This window comes from Herpailurus yagouaroundi, unplaced genomic scaffold (genome assembly GCF_014898765.1).
Source record: "Herpailurus yagouaroundi ecotype Mexico unplaced genomic scaffold, PumYag 67681, whole genome shotgun sequence".
In the NCBI taxonomy this organism is placed as follows: domain Eukaryota; kingdom Metazoa; phylum Chordata; class Mammalia; order Carnivora; family Felidae; genus Herpailurus; species Herpailurus yagouaroundi.
The window spans coordinates 4,647,023-4,668,406 of record NW_024420481.1 but is presented as its reverse complement, the minus strand read 5'-3'; the positions used below and the strand labels follow the sequence as shown (position 1 = coordinate 4,668,406).

General features: G+C 36.5%; 1 protein-coding gene across 6 annotated transcripts in view; it reads right to left on the bottom strand.

Moving 5' to 3' along the window:
- Positions 1 to 4,798: 4,798 nt before the first annotated feature.
- SMARCA1 (SNF2 related chromatin remodeling ATPase 1) overlaps positions 4,799 to 21,384 on the bottom strand; it is a 71,951-nt gene continuing 55,365 nt past the window's right edge. For 2 of the 6 annotated variants that reach the window (XM_040468135.1, XM_040468138.1), the window contains 4 exons: positions 19,944 to 20,062; positions 19,619 to 19,831; positions 6,607 to 6,748; positions 4,799 to 5,606 (listed from right to left, as the gene is read on the bottom strand). In XM_040468135.1, coding sequence (XP_040324069.1) covers positions 6,614 to 6,748; positions 19,619 to 19,831; positions 19,944 to 20,062 — 467 coding nt within the window. In that variant the 3' untranslated portion in view covers positions 4,799 to 5,606; positions 6,607 to 6,613. The remainder of the gene's footprint in view (positions 5,607 to 6,606; positions 6,749 to 19,618; positions 19,832 to 19,943; positions 20,063 to 21,384) is intronic. The other 4 variants (XM_040468133.1, XM_040468134.1, XM_040468136.1 and 1 more) reach the window with 3 other exon arrangements.

The following is a 21,384-nucleotide window of genomic DNA, read 5'->3' as shown; positions in this document are numbered from 1 at the left end:
TTTGTTGTGATGGGAGAAAAGTTAGAGAAGAATTAGGAAATAAAGAAAGAGAATAAAGTTTGACATCTTAGAAGCCAGGATAGATGTATGAAAGAAAAAGATATACCCAGACCTAACTGCAATCCTCCCTCATGAAGGTAAGGGAGGCTGTCTACCTACCTGTACGCAGTATAGCTAACACATATGGAGAAACAATAGATGGAATACTCTTGGCGATCAGAAGAAAATGGGTAAATTATATTTCATCAATGCTCTCATATGGCCAGTACAAAAACTAAATGGCATTTGGGAGACTTATACTCAATTCTGGGAGAGAACTGAATAAGGTATCTATCAATCCCAACTGATGATGATAATGGTCACACACCAAATATTCTAGAAAAGATAAGACCTGGTGCAAAGATCTTTACTGTTTTAGATATAACAAATGGGCTTTGGTCTTTACCACCAAATGAGGTATATTAGTTCAAAGCTGTATTCATGATGGGAGGTAGACAACTGCACATACATGGTACTCACCATCAACCTTCCATAGATAAATGGGGACTCTCAAAAATAGACCACAAAATTTGGTAGTCCTATACGGACAAATACTAATAGCTATCTCATGGGGAAAAGATCAGAAATTAACCAAGCATGTCTCGGCCTTCAATGGAAATATATAGCTTGAATCTGATTACAGTGGCCTAGATGAAAGTTTCCCTAGTGGGAAAGCAATGTATCAGGAAATGGACAAATCATCAGGTCACAGATGTAAAAGCCTGGTGATACCACAGCACAGTTATATGCCACACCACAGTGATAAAGGCCTACACTTGGTCCAGTTATCTCGTGAACCACTGCTACAGGCAAGAGGCACCAGCCAGCACGGACACCACTTATAGAGACAATAGCCTGGGCACTAGCTTTGGCCTTACAAAAACTTGGTAACCTTTTAACCTCTGCTGAATAAGAAATCCCAACGCCACAGCTACTGGTTATATGAGAAAGTTTCATTTGTTTATGGAGAGAAATCAGAACCTAGCACTTTGTACCAGTGCAGAATATCCTGATCCAAGCACATCATCTGCTAAGTGTCCATAGAGGAGTAGACCTAACAACAGGTCAGTGATATACTATCCAATCAATATTCTCCTTGAACACTCTACACCTTTTAATGAAATAACTAAGGGCTAAGAAGAACTATGTATACAAGGGGAGTGTCTTAATTGGGGTTTCCTCAGAAGCAGACCCTGGGATGATTCTCAGGCAAGTAGTATTACCGACAAGTTGACTCCAGAAAATACCCAGAGAGGAACAAGTGATACAGGGAAAGAAACAAAGTCAATAAAAAGTGTGTCATCAACACAACTACTACTTTGAATGACTGGAGCTTAATTCTTTGAGTAAACTCCAGGGAACCATATAGAAAAGACCCAACCTGATTCCTTGTTTGCAGAATGTGCAAAGAGGGAAGTGGATAGAAGAACAGGGACCCTGAGAAAGACCTCACTCAAGGGGTGAGAGAGTTTGGGTACTTATACACCAACCCCAATTAGTTTTTGGTTAAGAGGCACTCAGAGGTGTTAACTTTCTAGTTCTTCCAGCCTATCATGCAAAGGGTAGAAAAGCCTTCCAAAACTTCTGATAAAGTCCTCAGACAAAGCCCTTAGACACAGAGCGGCAGTTAGAAATCAGCTGGAGCACACAGAAATAAGGCTGAGGGATAGGGGACAGAAAAGATGGCATTAGCTATATATATTTGAACCACAGGAAAATCTTACCCCTTGTCAATTGGGGAGAGTAGCTTGGACAGACTAAATGAAGGAGACATGGAACAGAATTCTGATAGAAGTTTGAAATTTGATGACAACTAGAGGATTTCAAGAGTTAGTTAAGAATAGCTAGAGAGAAAACAACGTGGACACCAGCACCATCATGGGACTTGAAACTGGCAGGGGAATCTGAAATAGCTGCATTGGCTACTGCGCCACAGAGGAGGAACAATAACCTACAGTGGGGACCTTGGCCAGTAATTGGGAAATAATAGCATTTTATTTTGGTGACAGTAGACAGCTCCACCAGTTGAGCAGAGGCTTTTCAAACCAAACACCCTGCAACTAAGATAGCTGCAATAACTTCTCTTAACTGCAAGGTCTCAGACAATACACCAAATGTGGGCACAGGTTTCATGGGAGAATTGTGTAATGCGACAAGTATCCAGGTTTTCCATATAGCATAACCACTCATAGGCCAGGGAAAAAGGAGCTGTGCAATAAAGAATGAGATACAAATGGCTATTATTACAATGAGAGATTACTGAGCTCACTGCCTTCTTTTGATTCTAAGGAAATTAGTGCCTGAGTATCCAGTGGATCAAGACAGATGCTTTCCAAGTGCCTCTTTTGGAGCCCAAGGATTATCGGTAAACCCATTCACCTCTTGTCTTCTACAGAGGTCTTGAGTGAAGAAAACCACTCAGGGTCCCTGTTCTTCTATCCACTTCCCTCCTTGCACATTCTGCAAACAAGGAATCAGGTGGGGTCAGATTCCCATACAACCGATTGGACCATTTTTGCTGGTGAGCTGGATCATTGTGCATTTATACAATTGTATTCAAGAATACAGCATGCTCTTCTGCTTCCTCTGGCCTCCAAGTAGCTGGTAAACTGATTGTCCTGCTTTATCTCTCCAACAGGGCAGCCAAGCCTAGGGCTACTACCCCATCAGTCTCAGCCCCTTGTTAGAAATGGGATTTCTTTCTTAGAACTTTTGAATTTTCTATCATACCTTAATTTCTCTGTGTAAAACTGATAATAAGAGACGTTTCAAATAGAGACTTGGGCATTTTGTATCTCCAACATTATATTATTTGGACTATGCTATCATGTGGGGTTCACTGCATGGGCCTCCTTGGTAGGCTATGTGCAACAACAATGCTGTACATAAAATAAGATGAATATAGTAGGTGGTGATTTTTTCACTGAATATATAGTGTGGCCTTTAAGTTAAAGTCCTGAATAAAACCATTTCACAAGTTTCTGAGGATGACATCAGAGGTATTCAGTGAACATTTTGGAGAGCTGAATTTCACTTCTCTTTGGTCCAAAAAAGTTTCATAAGAGCCATGATATGGATCAGGAAAATGGCCCCATGAAAAGGTTCCAGGAACTTACCTGCAGATTTTCTCCCCTAAAGCAGATAGTCACATACAGCTTAACTATTAACCCCTCTGGGTTAACAGAGAAAGAACAAGCAGAGATTGTTAAATTTCCATGAAAGAAGTTTAAAGATCCTAATTGTACTTGCACGCACCCTGCATCTTAATTCCTAAGAAATGCTGAATTGATTGATCAGAGTCCAGGACCCTCACTGTTTTTCAGTGCACAAAACTTGGGGGTTTCAAAAAACTCTCTCGGGTATCATTTTCTCTAGGTCAGGTAATACAGCATTTAATCTCACTGGTGTACAAAATTCCAAGATTTTATTTTGGGCTTAAGAGCTCTGGATTGAAGTCTGAAGCAAAAGCACCAGCTATTGAAGAATTACCTTGCTTACCTTTGCCTCCTTTGTGAATCTTACAGAAAGGGTAGTTAAGTGGGACAGATTTGGGGATCTCTTGGTCCCTTGACCTAATATCACCCTAACCTCATAATAGCACCTTCATTTCACCCCAATCTCCAACAGAGTAGAAGACTCTAAGTCCTAACAATAGAAACAGTAAAAGGAACCCAATCAGGAGCATGGCAGGAAGAAATATGAAATCTAGACAATGAATGAAGACTTGGAAGAGTCCAGCAGACACTGGTTTGTCCTTCTAGATCTATTCCTATGTTTCAGAATGCCTACGAGAAGACTGAGGGTGTAAAAGATGCTGACTTGCATGCACGGCTACCCAAGTTTTGCTGGTGATACACTAAATAGAGTCTGATAGGAAATGCTAAAGATCTTGGTGGGGGGTGGGAGGGTGGGGAACAACTCTTTAGTGATCCAAGCCTTGTTTGGTAATGAAAATCACTGTCCTGCATTCCCCAACTTTGCTTATTTGCTGTGTGTTTCACACTAGATCCCAATTCATTTTCCCTGTTCCCCTGACAACCTGACCTCCATCCTGATTAATCACAAACCAACAGTTTCATGTGAAAGACACAGGTTTTTCCTGAGCCAACAGGCCCCGTGGCGGAGGCAGAAATGTTAAACACTCCATTTGTTCCCCTACATTTGCCAGCCCTCTTTCAGATACACAGAACCATGTGACTACTTTGGGACAATAAAATATAAGTGGGTGTGACATGTGTCACCTCTGAGCCTATGTAATGACGAACCTACATGAGACTCTTCAGCTTCTCTTTCTCCTACAGTAGCAGCTGAAAAGGCCACATGTCCCAGATTGTACTGCCACAATACTAAACACTGGAGCCTCAGTCAGTCTGGAACCTTAAGTGACTGTGTGAAACAGATCCCCTCCCATTCTCATATCCTTATGACCTGCATGGAATCTGTAGTGTGAGCAAGAAATAAACTCTTGGTGTATAAAAACTCTGATACTTTGAGATTGTTTTTTTTCTGAGCCTAACTGTAGTCCTATGGATGCCAGCCCCCATTCTTCTACATGCATAGCACTTATTTCGTAACCTTAACTTAGTTGTTAATAACTCTACATGTTATACCCAGACTCCACTGAACTGGATCTATGGGACAGAAGATCATGCACAAGCCAGCAAACAAAGCTTTAACTTTCAACCAAATACATAGTAGAGTGAGCAAAACAATTCAATAAACACAACTATTTTTCTACTGCACAAAAAACAGGAAATAATTAAATTTCTTATAGACATTTCTTTATTATATTTTCCCACTTGAATATTTAGAGAATAATTTAAATGTAATGCATACTGACAGCAAGCACAGTATCAAATATTAGTTTTTTTTTAATATTTTTCTGTTCTCACCCTTTATTCCTTTAGGAAAAAAATATTTAGATGACCTCAAAAGAAACAATTATTATGCTAATCACAGTATGCAGTAACACATACAAGCCCATACTCAATAGAAAAGAAAGCAACAAAGAAGTGAAAAAGTCTTTCTCCTCAAATCATTTTAATTCATTTTTCCACAGCCATATAAATTTAAAGTATGAAACAACAATAATACAGCTATAGAATCTAGGTTCTCTTTCAAAGCAGCGGCATATAAAACATAGAAAAGCTAAAACCTCAGCACAAGCTTCAAAAGAACAAGGACTGAGAGGATTTTGATGAAGACATGAAATGCACAAAATACAGTACACAAAAATACTAGAATGCATAAAATATAAAGCTACACATTTCAGGTAGAAAGCATTGTAAAATATATAAAATATGCAAGAAATCAAAACCAAAGAGATTTTTCTTAGAGTACCATGAATACACTGGAACTGGCAATTAGCATTTGAAGATGGGAACAAGAAAATAGCAGTTTCCCATTTAAAACTTTATTTCTAGGCTTTAGGATTTCACCTTCTTGACATCCTTCTTTCCAGAGCTCTCAGTAGCTGACTCTGCTTTTCTTTTCTGTGACTAAAATGGAAACAGATTTAATGTTCTGCTCCAATATGCACATTTTTAAATGGCCCAACAATGTTAAATCTAGGATGTAAATGCATCAAAAAAAAATTTTAACATGAATATTCACTTAAATGTTATACTCACAGTTAATGTTCTATATAGCCCAACAAAATATATAACCCAATGTAAAATAACCTTCAAAGACTTTTTTTTTTAAAAAGACATAAAATACCCATCAAAAATAGTCAGCAAATGTCTACTTACACAGGGTACCATAAATGTACTCTCATGTTAAAGAACTTCTTAATACTTAAAGTTTTCTAGGCAAATGCTATTTATTTTTAAAACCTTATGATAGATGTTAAAGCACCATATTTCATATATTCTATGATGTGCATTTCTTTTTCACTTTAGCATCTCTGAAATCAGGATGCATCTTACAATTGATGACAAATGAGTTAGTTGGCAGCAGTTTCACTTAGCAATACAGAAAATGATGCTGTTTCTTACAATAGGAAACATCTTAGACTTGATGAAATATGGTAGTTTACTTAACCACACTCAAATACTATGATCTATTAAAGAATATTTCAAATTGTAGCTATACAAGGCGACCTGACTGGATTAAAACCAAGTCATCTTATTATTCAGCAATTTATTTGTTACCAAGTAGACCAAGTAAAGCTTTGCTGTCTGCTCCAAGTCTCATTTGTACTCATAGTTCCACAAAGATCAGAAAACTTATTTGATCAAATCAGAACTCCAAGTTTCAACCTCAGCCCCATCCCATCCCACCCCACCCCTCTCCTACTCCCCCATGACAACTTGACTCTCCATTCAAAGGATTTTACTTGCATTATACTTCTGCTTAAAGTCATGAGGAATTTTTTAAAATATTGAGCCCTCTTACGAGGGAGTTCCTAACCATATGTTCTACAAACAAATAAGGAATGCGGTTGTAGTGTATTCTTTTTCTGTCAAAAACAAATTAGCACTTCATAAAAACAGTTTTTATAATAGGTATCACGTGGCATTAAACATAATATAGGCATTTTAATTATGTAAAAAAAGTGAGATCTACCTAAAAGTTAGGAAAATGCTGAAAATTTTACCATTGGAGTTTTAGTTGCCCGTTTCTTCTTTTCTGCTCTCTCTCTTTCCTCAATTTCCATATTTTCTTTCTCAATCAATGAAATCAGAGTATTACAGCGTCTCTGGAATTCCTAAACCAAATAGTAACAGACTTTTAATTTCTGCAACTCCGGCATAATCTTTAAAAAGTTGTAATTATTTATTGTATCATTTCTGTGGTACAGGATTTCTAAAGTTAATTTACTTCAGAACAATATTCATACAGGATATTAATGGATTCCACCAAAAATATATGGAGGGGGTAAATGTCATCCAGTGGGGTGAATGGGTAAACCAACTGTGGTCCATCCATTCAATGAAATACTATTCAGCTATAGGAAGGAAAGAACTATTGGTACACAACAACCTGGATGAACCAAAAGCGAATTACACGGAGTGAAAACAGCCAATCTCATACAATTATTTACCATATTCTATTTACAGTATATTCTTGAAATAACAAAAGTTTAGAAATGGAGAACTTATCAGTGGTGGCCAGGAGGTAGGAAAGGGGGGGAGAATGTGTGTGACTATAAAAAAACTAGCATAAGGGAGTCTTGTGGTGCTGATTATACACACCTACAAGTGATGAAACTGCATTGAACCCCCCCCACACACACACACACACAAGTGCATGTATAACCAATGAAATCCGAATAAGCTCTATGGATTATACTACTACGGATTTTCTGATATGACATTGTAGTATAGCTATGCAAGATGTTACCATTGGGGAAAACTTGGTGAAGGGTGAATGGGACCTTCCTGTACATTTCTTTATAACTTCCTGTGAATCGTTTCAAAATAAAAAGTCAACAAAAATCACAGAAACAAAAAAGGGGGCAAGTCCTATTGCCAAAATAAGTTTTGGAAGTATTCAGGCTACAGATGTACAACAGATTTCTTTCTACATACAGGGCTTCTCAGTTCCTGATGAGCACTCTCAAGCACTAGGTGGGAGGTGTAGGATGCAAGCAGTTCTCAAAGCTATTCAACCAACAGAAATCTCTTCTCACAGGACATCTTGTAGGATCAGAGTCCTGAGGAGCACATCTCAGGAAACACTGCTGTATTTGTTAATGCAGAGAAAACAATAGCTGAAAAGATTTTGCCTTAACCTTGCCACTACCTATATTTCACTGCCAGCAAATCAATGCATCCAAACTATAAATAGTGCTTATAAATGTATGGTGAGCATTAAACATATGATTCATTAATATGGATACTCACATATATTAACCCTGCATACACAGCTGTATTTAAAGGTAAATCATAGATAAATAACATTTTAAGGTACAATTCCTTTTCTGTATTAGCAACAGGGTATGATACATACAACATAGCTAAACACACAAATGAAAATGTAGGTTTACTGGCAATTAAGAACCCCCAACAGGTGGCTCAGTCAGTTAAGTGTCTGACTTTGGTTCAGGTCATGAGTTCAAGCCCCGCATCAGACTCTGTGCTGACAGCTTGGAGCCTGGAGCCTGCTTTGGATTCTGTGTCTCCCTCCGTCTCTGCCCCTCCCCTGCTCGCTCACTCGCTCTCTCTCTCTCAAAAATAAACATTAAAAAATTTTGAAAAAGAACCCCCAACAAAAATATGGTCAAAGTACAAGAATAGAAAACTCATAAAAAATTAAAATGTCCACATATTTACAAAATTTTCACTGAAACTAATGATCAAAACCATTAGGGGCGCCTGGGTGGCGCAGTCGGTTAAGCATCCGACTTCAGCCAGGTCACAATCTCGCGGTCCGTGAGTTCGAGCCCCGCGTCGGGCTCTGGGCTGATGGCTCAGAGCCTGGAGCCTGTTTCCGATTCTGTGTCTCCCTCTCTCTCTGCCCCTCCTCTGTTCATGCTCTGTCTCTCTCTGTCCCAAAAATAAATAAACGTTGAAAAAAAAAATTAAAAAAAAAAAACCATTATTACACTATATGTTAACTTGGAGTTAAAATTAAATAAATAAATAAACTAAATAAACTAATGATCAAAGAAATGCAAAGTGAAACAAAGCCATCTTTATCAAATTACCAATGATACGTGCATGCATGTGTATGTGGTGTACATATCCAGTATTGGCAATAAGATGGGGATATGCGAACTTTCATTCACTGATGATGGCATGCCAATGTTAATACCTGTTATGGACTGAATTGTATTCCCCCCAAATTCATACATTGAAACTAACACCCCCACAATGTGACTACTGTTTGAAGATAAAGCCTTTAAGGAGTTAATTAAGTTAAATGAGATCGTAAGGAGCGGGGCCCTAATCTGACAGGGCTGGTCATCTTATAAGAGGAAGAAACACCCAGAGATACCTCTCTCTACACTCTTGCAGACAAATGGCCATGTGAGAACACAGCAAGAAGACACTATCTATAAGCCAGGCAGAAAGACCTCACCAGAAGCAAACCCTGCTGACACTTTGATCTTGGACTTCTAGTCTCCAAAACTGTGAAAAACTTCTGTTTAAGCCACCCCATTTGCGGTATTCTGTTATGGCATCCCAAGCAGACTAATACTCATATACTACGTTTATGGCGCCTGGCTGGCTCAGTCAGTGGAGCACATGACTCTTGATCTCGGGGTTGTGGGTTTGAGCTCCACTGGGTATATAGATTACTTAAAAATAAAGTTTTTAAAATAATATATACTACACCTTCCTAGAAGGCAATTTGGGAGTATCAATGAAGCATCTTAAAAATCTCCTACCTTTTGAGCTAACAATTCCATTCCTAGAAACTTAATGTAAGAAAATAAGAGATGTATACAAAAACTTACAAAAGAATATTTGGAGAAGTTATTATTTTTTTAGCATGGAAATACTGAGAACGAAATTTGTGATCATTTAAAAATGGAATACACAGACAAATCTTACTATATACATATCTACAGAATTATAGCGGAGAGATTACTAACTACAGCATTACCAGTTAGCAGCAACTATCTCTAAAAGTAGGACTAATGCTAACTTTTTTATTTTCATGTTTATACTAGTCTGTATTTTCCAAATTTTCTGCAATGAATGTGTAACTCTTGGGCAATCTATAACGTTTTTAAGAAATGTCAAGTGACTTTTTCATACACTTTTACTTTTCCAAATAAAAGCCAGAAAATGACATACAACATAGGAAATGATACATACAGAAATATTATTGACTATCCAAGCATTTTCTACTCTCTAAAAATTCAAGCCCAAAAGGAGGCAGAAAGCCAAAGGCAGTGTAACCAGAAAAACAAATCCTCTTATTGTTTTTAAAATATTACTATTTAAAAAAATATGTATATTACTATTTACTAAAAATAACCTTACAGAACACTGTACATTCACATTTCTTCTGCATCGTCAATTATACAAGGTTAAATAATTTAGGAAAAATAACATCCTTACTTACCAATACTGATGTTTTTAATATGCAGACCAAATATTCTCCATACCTTCATTCAATAACACACATACAAACTAAACAGCATGTTATTCAATTTATCTATTATAAAAAGGGCTAAGTTGACCCTGATGAGATTTGATGTTGGTTTCTAGGGAGACTAGATAGAGTCTTTATGTGAAGCTGATTCTTGAATCATTAAGCTATACCCTCTGGCTGTTATTATTCTCAATAAGTAATAGCAGCCAGTGACTGAAGATATCTGTAAGATACATGTTAATGGTTCATATGGGTGATTCAGGGGAACTAATACTTTTGAGACTGTGTCATATGCTGGGAAGGAGAACATCTCCAAATGATTATAAATAGACTGTACAATAAGTTCTCACCTTTATTCCTTTTAACCTGTCACTACTCCAGACACAGAAAAATACCCTCTCTAGAGAACAGCACCAAGGAGTGGGAGAGTATGGATATTACCTTCCTAGCATAGGTAATGTCACTTCCTCTATAGATATCAACCCCATTTTTTATTCACATGCTTAAACACTGCCTAACTAAACAGATGGTATCATAAACAGAACACTAGCTGAAACCAGAAATTACAAGGCAAAAGGCCAGATTACCAATAAAACAGTGATTCACTTTTTGAATAACTAAGTGACTATGAAAAATTTCATGACATCTAAAGCACCTTCATCTTACATAATTTCTCCTTTCACATTCATATTCTCCTAAATTCTTGCACCTGTTTATATTCCTATTTTCCTGGGGTTACAGGGAGTGTTTTGTGTGGTCTCAAAAGGTTTCCACAAACTCTGCAGTCTATCTTTTTCACCAAATGCAGGATTAGAAATGAAGTTGGAGGGAGAAAAACAGCACATAAGAGGAAGAGAGAGAATGCAAAAACAACAAAAAACAAAAAAGAATACAAAAATGACAAATGGAAAACTGGTCTGCAGTGTGAATAGTGGTGGCGAAAGGAAAAAAAGTATTGTGTTCATACATGTGTGGGAGATGTTATAGTTTTAAAAAGTTAAACCAAGCTCTTCTCAGAGCTTTTAGTACCCTAATGTAGATTGGAAGTGTCAAGGACGAGATTCAGTATCAGCATTTCCTAAATCTATTTGAACACAGAACCTTTGTTCTACATATCACAGATTTGCATATCCTAGAACAATGTTTGGTAGAAACCAAGGTGGGAGATGCTGTGCATGTTAAGATAGATGAGGCTAAGTTTGGATCAAAGTACAAAGAACCTAGACACTACCAGTGGAGAACTGAAGAATTTTACTTGATTTAGCTGACAAAAAGATTTCATTAATGGATTTCTATGCAGAAGCAGTGATGTACTCAAAGGTGTATTTTGTACTGGGAAATCTTCCCTTGATACAGATTCTCGGTTGTGTGAGTTCATAAAATTACAGACTCTCAAGATTAGAAAACTTTAAAAATCATTCAAGATGATGCTGAATCCTTTCTACTAGGTCCTTGCTAGTTAGTTGTCTGACCCGTCTGAATTCTGCCAATGATGGGAATACCAATAGACTACCTCCCAAGGTTTTCTATTCCACCTTTAGACAAATTAAAAATGTTCCATAATGCAATGCTACCTTATATTTCCAACAACTGGTTCTAGGTCTAACTCTTATACTCACAGAGAACAAGTTGGTTCCCTCTTCTGGATGACAATCCTTCAAATATTACAGGAAGTTCCCATGCCTCCATCACAAACACCTCCCAAACACCTCTCTTTTGAGCTAAATAGCCTCTCCCTTTACCTATCCTTCATTTAACCTGATTCACTTAACCTTCATTTACCCACATTCTTTTAACCAGAGCTCAGCACATCTTCTCTGTGAAGAGCCAAACAATAAATAGTTTCAGCTTTGCAGACCACACAGTCTCTGTCACAACTACTTAGCTCTACCACTGTAACATGAAAGCAGCTGTAGACAATACATAAATGAATGAGTATGGCTGTGTTCCAATAAAACCTTACTTACAGATACTAAAATCTGAATTTTGTAAAATTTTCACATTTCACAAAATAGCTTTTTAATTTTCTTCCAACCATTTGAAAATCTAAAAATAATTCTTGGCTTGCAGGCCAATACAAAAACAGGTTGGTGGGGGGCAGGCTGTAGTCTGCAAACCCGTTTTAAACTATAGTCTTTAGATTTACTTTAAACAAATTGTGGTGCCTTGGTTTTTCCATACCTTCTTAATGGTTTGTGATTCTATTCAATGCAAAGTCACCCACGTTTCAACTTTTGAAATACTTTTCAAAGGTACTATTCAACTTTTGAATACTAGGATATGTATCTCTACTTTTATTTAATAAATGACGAAATATTTGCAATAAGCAGTGCTGCCCTTTACTGTGTGGTGAATATCAATCACACCAGGCACCAAGTTCAAATATCCTTTGCCCCAATACTCAGCTTCAAAGCATCAATTCAAAAGGCACAGAAAGCATCAATAGACTTGAAGTGACTTACTGAAAGAGATTAAAGAGGCTCCATGTTACACTTCCTATGTACTAAAATCCTAGACACTAAGCCTGCCTAAGTCTGAATGACAGAAGGTCTGTGCTTGTTATAGTTCAAAGTCAAAAGCAGGTGAATGAACAAGGGAAAAAAAATAAATTGCACTTCACATTTGCACCTCTAAATTTGTAGGTAGTTCTAAAAAGTCAGAATTTTCTTCTACAATTCTTAGTAAAACAAAATTGGTATTTTTCTGCTTTGCTCTTTTATTACCTCCCCATACTTTCCTTCTAGAATCAATACCTTTAACTATACATTCTCTGGTATATTTTCCAGGCTGTCACTTTTGAACATTTATCATACTTAAAAATAATGCAACAGCATTCTATATTAGAATCTCAGGGTCCAAGCATATTGGCAGTTAAATGGGAGTTAATATTCTAATAAATATATCATATATGTCTCAAACAAGTATCAAAAGTTATGATACTTTTACATAACTGCTGCCATTTAAACATCATTATTTATAAAATGTTTTTGTCGCTTCCTCACAAGATAACACAGAAGTATAAATACATAAAATGGACCCCTGTTAGTGCATTTACTGTATTCCAGATTGCTAGAACAGTTCAGTCTTAAATCAAACACTGTATTTGCTAATAAAGCACATGATATTTATACCAGGCTTTTCAAGCTTACAAAAAAATAAAAAATTCAGGTATGACAGTCAAATAAAGTCTCTCATTAGAAAAAGGTAGACAAAAAGAAAAGAACTCAGAGTCATTCCTACATTTCTTTACTTTCTATCCAAATCTGATCCAACTATAGGAGACTATGAGACAGAAGCCAACTAAAGTACAAATGTTCCATGCCCATTTATTCACTGAATGCCGACTTTGTGCAAGGTGCTATGCTGGTCCCTTTAGATATAACCAATGCACTTTAGGGTTAAGAGAGCAGCAGTATAAAAAAAAGGAATCTAGGGCAGATGGTGATACATTAGCCAAGGGAAGGGGAAAAAAGGAGGAACAGAGAAAAGACAGAGATAGAAATTTGGTGATAATCAGCCTATATGGTAATTGAGGCAGACATTTGCCCACTTGCACAGAACAGTATTTCTAAAATGTAAATCTGATCACTGTCACTGCCCTATTAAAATCTTTCAATGATTCTTTCCATTTCCTATAGACACAAAGAAGACTTCTGTACAGCAGACAAGGCCCTTCACAATTTGGCTGCCAGCTATCTCTTCTTCTCTGAGTACCTCCCTACTTATACTAACCTCCTTGCAATTTCTTCATATGCTGTTTCTACAACCCAGAATGTAGTGCCATGGCCATTTCCTAGTTTTCCTAGACTTGGATCCAAGAAGGACCTCTTCTGTGAAGCCATTCCTCTAACCTAACCCCAAGGCAAAGTTAAGCACTACCTCTCCTGTACATGCCTCTGTATAGACCCTTTTTCAAACTTAAGGCTGAAAAGGGACAATTCAGTCTTTTAAATGCATGAGGAATTATATTCCTATGAGCATAAATATATTTTTTTAATATTTTAATAATTCTACAGTCAAGAAGCATCCATCAGTATATATTACAGTTCACCAACTTTACAAACAGTGTAATTGATATTTTCACATTTCTTTGTAATGCTCCAAAATATCAGTATTAGCTATTATCACACAATTAAGTGCTAATACACAAAATTAAAAAAAAAACAAGCAGCACTCTGTAAGAAATTTCCTAGACTATGCTGCATAAGCAACAAACCAAAATGTTATTGCGACTACTGAATTAAGTGGGAAATGTTTTAATTTGACTTTCATTTTTCTAAAGTATCTATAAAGAAAATCCTTCTCTAACTGGACAGATAATTTATAAAATATCCTGTGCTGAACTAGTAACCCAATTATCATTTACTATCACTGATAAACTTATAAAAAGGGAAGCAAGCTAATAAAAAGCTATAGCAATATTTTTTAGAAAGTATTTTTTCTCCTGCAATTCTAATGAGAGATGTCAATGTCTTAATTTTAAATAAGGAACACTTCCATTAATAACAAAGTTGTGATTTGAAAACACACAGTAATAACGTGAAGTTTTTATTACACTGTATGCAACAGTGTGTGATTCTTTTTCTCAGATGCTATCAGAAAAATTCATTTAACCACCTAAGGCACGGTAATTGTAAACAACTCATTACTAATACTTTGATTCAGTTCCAAGGTACATGGCCACAGGCAATGCACACACAGCTTCCTGAGGTGGCTGTGAGAGGAAAGAAAACAGCTCCTCAGAGGCTAAAAGGTAAGAATGTTTTTTGACTCAAATTAAGAGTCAAAGCAACTCTGTAAAGGATGCAATAAATAGTTATATCAAGAAATGTTCTTTAGCTCAGAGAGTTAAATTCGGCCTTTTCTTCTTGAAGTCCTTAAAAGGACCTAAGCAGGTCTAAGGAATTACTGGTTGAACTTTGGGTATTTTCCACATGTCCTTTCCAGTAAACTGACTAACGTGGGAGATCTTTTGGACCTCTCAGGTTCCTCTCCAATCTCCCAGTCATGTTAGTCTGTCACTAAATGAATGGAGATAATATCCTGAAACTCATTCCCTAAAAGGAATGACAAAAAAATTAATAAGCTCATGTTAGTAAACAGATTGGCAAGCATTACATAAAAGGTACTATATAAACACAGAGTATTATCATCTCCTCTTATAATCACTTGGTAAAGGTCCTTTTAACTTTGATCATCTGTGAATGTCCTACAACTAAGACCCCATTATAAGATATTTTTCTTTGAAGGAAATGGTAGGGCAATTCACATGCTCTGAGCTTAAAAAACTAAATTGATCATATCCTTCCTACTTGTTTATGTAGTTCAATAGAGACTGATTGCTTACTTAAAGACCACACAAGTTCTCAAAGAAAGAAATCACTATCTTTTTAGCACACAGAAATAGAACTAAAACTCATTTTCTCTTTTGTATAGCCAGCATTTTTAAATGGAGAAAAGCCTCAAAGAAATCTTCATACTTTAGCTGAAGGCTTTAAAAGTGAAGCATATTTAGAAGTGGAGGTTCATGCCTTTAAGCACTTTAAGACTGTTAGTTAAGTCAGGAGCCATGAATTCAGTACTTTGAGATGTCTGAATAAAATATAACTACCAAGGTTCCCACTTTTTTCCTAAGTATTTCACACTATTTATTGGCATCCCTGGGAAAGAAGAGTCACTTTTAAGCAAAACTCTGTTTTTAAAGATAGCTTCTTTGGTAAGCTAAGTTTAAAGTTTAATCATTAATAAGATTTTAATTTGAACACAGTGACACACTCACATAATCAAACTACATCCTCCGTGTTTCTAAGATAGGATTTTTCAATGAAACAAATTAATATCAGAAATGAAAACTGCCTCTTTCCAAGGGGAAAGTTCTCTTCCTAGATTGTACATGAGATTCACTGTATGAGAGCAATTATTTAAAATAAGGAGGGCAAATGGATCATCTATTAATACTCCATTCCTTTAACTCCCTAATAATTGATGTTGTCATGAAATATTCCAAAAACACCTTATGAATATATGCATGTTCTAAAATATATTACTTATACTCTAAATCCAGAAGCATAAGTAAAAATTATCCATTAACTAGGAGGGAAATAAAAAGCAATATGATAGAAAAGTTAAACAAAAACTCTGGATTAAAATATTTAAATATAAAATAAACTATTATATGTTCTCAAAGATTCTTTAGAAATCATAAACTCCACCTTCCAGAATGACAAAGGTATCTTCATTATTAACAAATAAAATAAAGGTTTCACTTCATATTCACCTAATGAATTAATATTTGTCTTTTGGAAAATATACATAGGAGATTTAAATCTCTTAGTAAAGAAAGAAGTAAACGCTTTGTAGAAAGAAGATGGAGGAAAATGAGAATCTTTACAAGGGAGTTCAGAGCCATCTAGTGGTTGTTAATAATATACCGGTTTTTTTATTTAGAAAATGAAATAAGGATATGTAGTTCCATAGCCATGTTCATGTATTTCAAATAACATAAGGTTTTTCTTGCACTTGTGAATGTTTCATCCTCTGCTTTAGTTTAATGATTCTAGAGACTGAAAACAGCATCAAACTCTCAACATTTTAAATCAGTAACATATTACTGAAATAATACTCAAAATCCAGCAAATGATCTATCACATAAAAGGGCATTTATGATCTAAAACATGATTCACTGACAAATGCAGGTAGGCATTTGTCTTCTACAAGCTGTTGGTGCTTCTCTACATTAGATCATTACACACATAAAACTCCAAATGGCTAAAATTTTTAAACTCATGGCCTTTGAAAGGAGTTCTCTGCTAAACATGGTCATAGATGCACTGAGTTAGAAGACACCTTAAAAGGCCAACTAGCTCACTGCCAAAGCCTTCAGACAGTCAAAGCAGAATCTCTTTCAAAGCTAACAGAAAAGCTACGCTATACCATTCTTCAATAATCTATTTCAATGATCCAAAGAACCCTGTCAAACAACTCTTTCCTACATCAAACTTCTGGCTTTCATGCTACAAATTAATTCTTATCTTTTTTATTCTTATTTTTTAATTCAATGCTTCCTACTATACCTTATTAACATAAACCTCTTCATATTCTTTTGTGTAAGCAGAGCACTTTAAATTTATGCCTATTGAATGTTATGGTGTGAGACTCAACCTATCCATCATTCCAATTTCTCTAGTTCCTTTTGAATCCTGGCTTGATCCAAAGTATTTGCTAGCTCTCCAGCATTATGTATTTCATAAACTTGATAGATATATTCTAATAGTCCAAGAACACTCTAAATTGATGTTACAGTTTTAAGAAATACTTAATCTTATCTGCCAGAATTAGCGTCTTCAGTGCAGCAACCCAGATTTTTCTTTTTTTTCAGTTCAGCTTGAACTTAAAATAAAAAATGAATCAGAGGCACCTGGGTGGCTCAGTCAGTTAAGCATCTGACTTGATTTCGGCTGAAGTTATGATCTCATGGTTTGTGGGTTCGAGCCCCACATTGGGCTCTGCGCCGGCGGTGTAGAGCCTGCTCGGAATTCTGTCTCCCCCTCTCTCTCTGGCCTTCCCAGCCTCTCTCTCAATCTCAAAATAAATAAATAACCTTTAAAAAAATATGGGGCACCTGGGTGGCCCAGTTGGTTGAGTATCTGACTTCGACTTGGGTCATGATCCCGCGGTTCATGGGTTCCAGCCCCACATCAGGCTCTGTGCTGGCAGCTCGGAGCGTGGAGCCTGCTTCGGATTCGGTGTCTCCCTCTCTCTCCACCCAATCCCTCTTGTGCTCTCTCTCTTTCAAAAATGAATAAACATTTAAAAAATTTCACAAAAAAATAAATAAGTAAGGGGCACCTGTGTGGCTCAGTCAGTTAAGCATCTCTTAGCTCATGTCATGATCTCACTGTTTGTGGGTTTGAGCCCCACATCAGGCTCTGTACAGTCAGTGCAGGATTCTGCCTGGGATTCTGTCTCACCCTCTCTCTGCCCCTTCCCTGATCGCTCTCTTTCTAAAAATAAATAAATAAACATACATACATACATAAATGAATCAAACAAAACATTAAGCATTGCTTTGCACCCTTATTTCCACTTTTGGCCAAGAAAACATTTATGAAAGATAGCAGCTACTTAAAAATGTCCATTATTTGAACTGTTAGTTTCTGGTGCTTTTAATTTTTAGGCTATCTAAAGCTACTTTTGCCTTAATTACCTCAGCTGACAAAAGACTGACAATGCTAATATTAAAAATGTGTTGCATTTTAAAAACCATTCGATATCAATTTGAACTCTGTTAAGCAGCATTAAAATTTAACAGGCACACAATTTACATTAGGAAGTAACAAAGTAAATTGCATGAAGCTAAAATATCTTTTCTACTTAATTATTCTCTGTCTCATAATATTCTTTTAAAGACTCACTTAGGCAACAATTCCTTCTCATTGAAAATAAATCCTTAAGTTGCTCACACAGTGTGAAGCACCACCTGCCTAATTACAAATAGGAAAGTATACCTTTAAAGTGGACAGCTCTGGTGGTCACCATTTTAACCAAGTGATCAAACTTAGCATCACCAAGAGGGGGACAACCTATGTCATCGTGCCCCCTGATGTGATGCAATAAGTACACATCACTTACGTCACATTCTTGCCAAAAATGCTTAACCTAAATCTAAAAATGAGCGAGATAAATGTGGAACATTCTATGGGGTGCCTGGGTGGCTCTGTGGGTTAAGCGTCCGACTTTGGCTCAGGTCATGATCTCACAGTTTGTGGGTTGAGCACCGCATCGGGCTCTGTGCTGACATCTCAGAGCCTGGAGAACCTGCTTCAGATTCTGTATGTCTCTCTCTCTCTCTGCCCCTCCCCTCCTCACACTCTGTCTCAAAAATAAACATTAAAATTTTTTAACAAAAAAAAAAAAGTGGGACATTCTATAAAACAGTAAGTTCAGGTACCTTAAAAAGCCATTTGTCATGAAAAACAAAAAGTTGTAGATTGAAAAAGACTAAAGAGGATCAGCAACAAAATGCAGTATGTGAACCTTGCCTAGATCATCAATTTAAGAAAACAGCTATGAAAGACACTTTGAGAGAAACTGGAAAATTCTGTACACGGGACTGTATACCAGATGACATTACTGAATCACTGTTCACATTTTCAGGTAGGATAAAGGTATTATGGTTATGTAAGGAAAAGTTCTTATTTCTAGGAGATAAATGTTTAAGTATTTAGAGGTGGACACTCATGATTTTTTCAACTTACTTCCAAATGGCTCAGAAATATAGAATGTATATTTATGAATATCAGATACAGATACGTATTTCTGAATATAGGTATGTTCCTGTATTTCTGAATACAAAATATAGGCTCTATGTGTACATACAGATTCTATGTATATATGTACAAATGTATATGTGGGTAGGGGGAGAAAGCCAATGTGGCAAAATGTTAACCATTAAAGAATCTAAATGAGGAATATATGACATTTGAAATTTTTCAAGATAAAAAGTTGAAGGAAATAAGAAAAGAATACATACCATGGCAGTTCTAGACTTGATAAACCAGTCAAATCTAAACTGAGGAGCATTCCGTACACACTGTCTTAATTCTTCATACACGTTTTCTCTGTCAAAGCCCATTTTGTGTAACATACAAATCAAGAATCTATCTTCTTCCTCAGTATAGTTCTTTCCTTTGCTGGTTCCATACTGAATACGTAACTGATGAAATGGAGCCTTGTATCTTGCAATCTATAAATTTAAACAAAATAGTGATTTTAACTAAATGTGTAATAAGTCAAAACTAATCACTGTATCAATTAAAACAATCTAATAATAATTTTTAAATTATGAAATAAAGTACTTTGGCATCCAGGGCTTTCTTGATACTGATCCTTCGTTGAATTCTTGCTTCTCCACGTTCAATCTGAGCCATAATTTTCTCAATGTCCTGTAATTCATTGCAACGTTCCCAAAAGACAGCTGAAAAACACAATTATTACTTTTCAATAAATGTACTACCATCTTAAACAAATGAATCCAAGGAACTATAGAATAAAGAATTAACAGGGCATGATGTAGTAAACTTACACTGTTTAAAACTTAAGATTCAGATTCATCTGTATATGTGTATATGTTCAATTATTAAATACCCCTTTTTATTTAAAAGTAAGACCTTGGGGCACCTGCATAGCTCAGTTAAAGCTTCCGATTTCGGCTCAGGTCATGATCTTGCAAACCAGTCCATGAGTTCAAGCCCTGCGTCGGGCTCTAGGCTGACAGCTCAGAGCCTGGAGCCTGCTTTGGCTTATCTCCCTCTCACTCTGCCCCTCACTGGCTCACGCTCTGTGTCTCTCTCTCAAAAATAAACATTAAAAAATTTAAAACACCTCAACAAGAAGGTTTTAGGTTAATGAATTTCTTTTCATGAAATATTATAAAATTTTTAATTATCAATCTCAAATGACTAGAATTTTTAAAGATACTACAGACACTAATTTAAGCTATGCTTTCATTCAAACATGATATAAAAGGGACCAAACACATAAAGTGAAACAGGAGAGAGGTAGCCATATAAACTTAGAGAACACAGCTTCCTAGCAAGAAAAAACAAAAACAAAACCCATTATCAACTCAAACTTATGAAGCAGCAATTTATTACTGAAACTTTTTGTTAAATTTATCTTGAGAGAGAGCAAAAGAGAGTGCATGTGAGAGAGAGAGGGAGAGAGAGATTCCCGAGCAGGTTCCGTGCTGTCAGCACAGAGCCCAATGTAGGGCTCGATCTCATGAACCCAGAGATCATGACCTGAGCTGAAACCAAGAGTAGAACTCTTGAGAGCCACCTAAGCGCCACTCTTACCAAAACTCTTATTTCACTTTTGGAACCACTCACTAAACTTACAATATTTCCAACAACCTGTACCCTGTTTTCTAAACTTACCTGAAATAGTCTTTTCTCTTAAAAACAAAACAAAAAAAAAGCAAAGTCACCCAAATTTTATATATGATGTAAATGATCTGGCTGCATTAGGTCACATCTTATGACTTCAGTGGAGGGTATTTTAATGTTTGTTTGTTTGTTTATGTTATTGAGAGAGAGAGAGAGAGAGAGAGAGAGAGAGAGAGAGAGAATCCCAACCAGGCCATGTGCTGTCAGTGCAGAGCCCGATGCAGGGTTAAATCCCATGACCATGAGATCATGACCTGAGCCAAAATCAAGAGTTGGATGCTCAACCGACTGAGCCACCCAGGTGCCCCAGTGAAAGGCCTTTTATTTTTTTTTTTAATTTTTTTTTCAACGT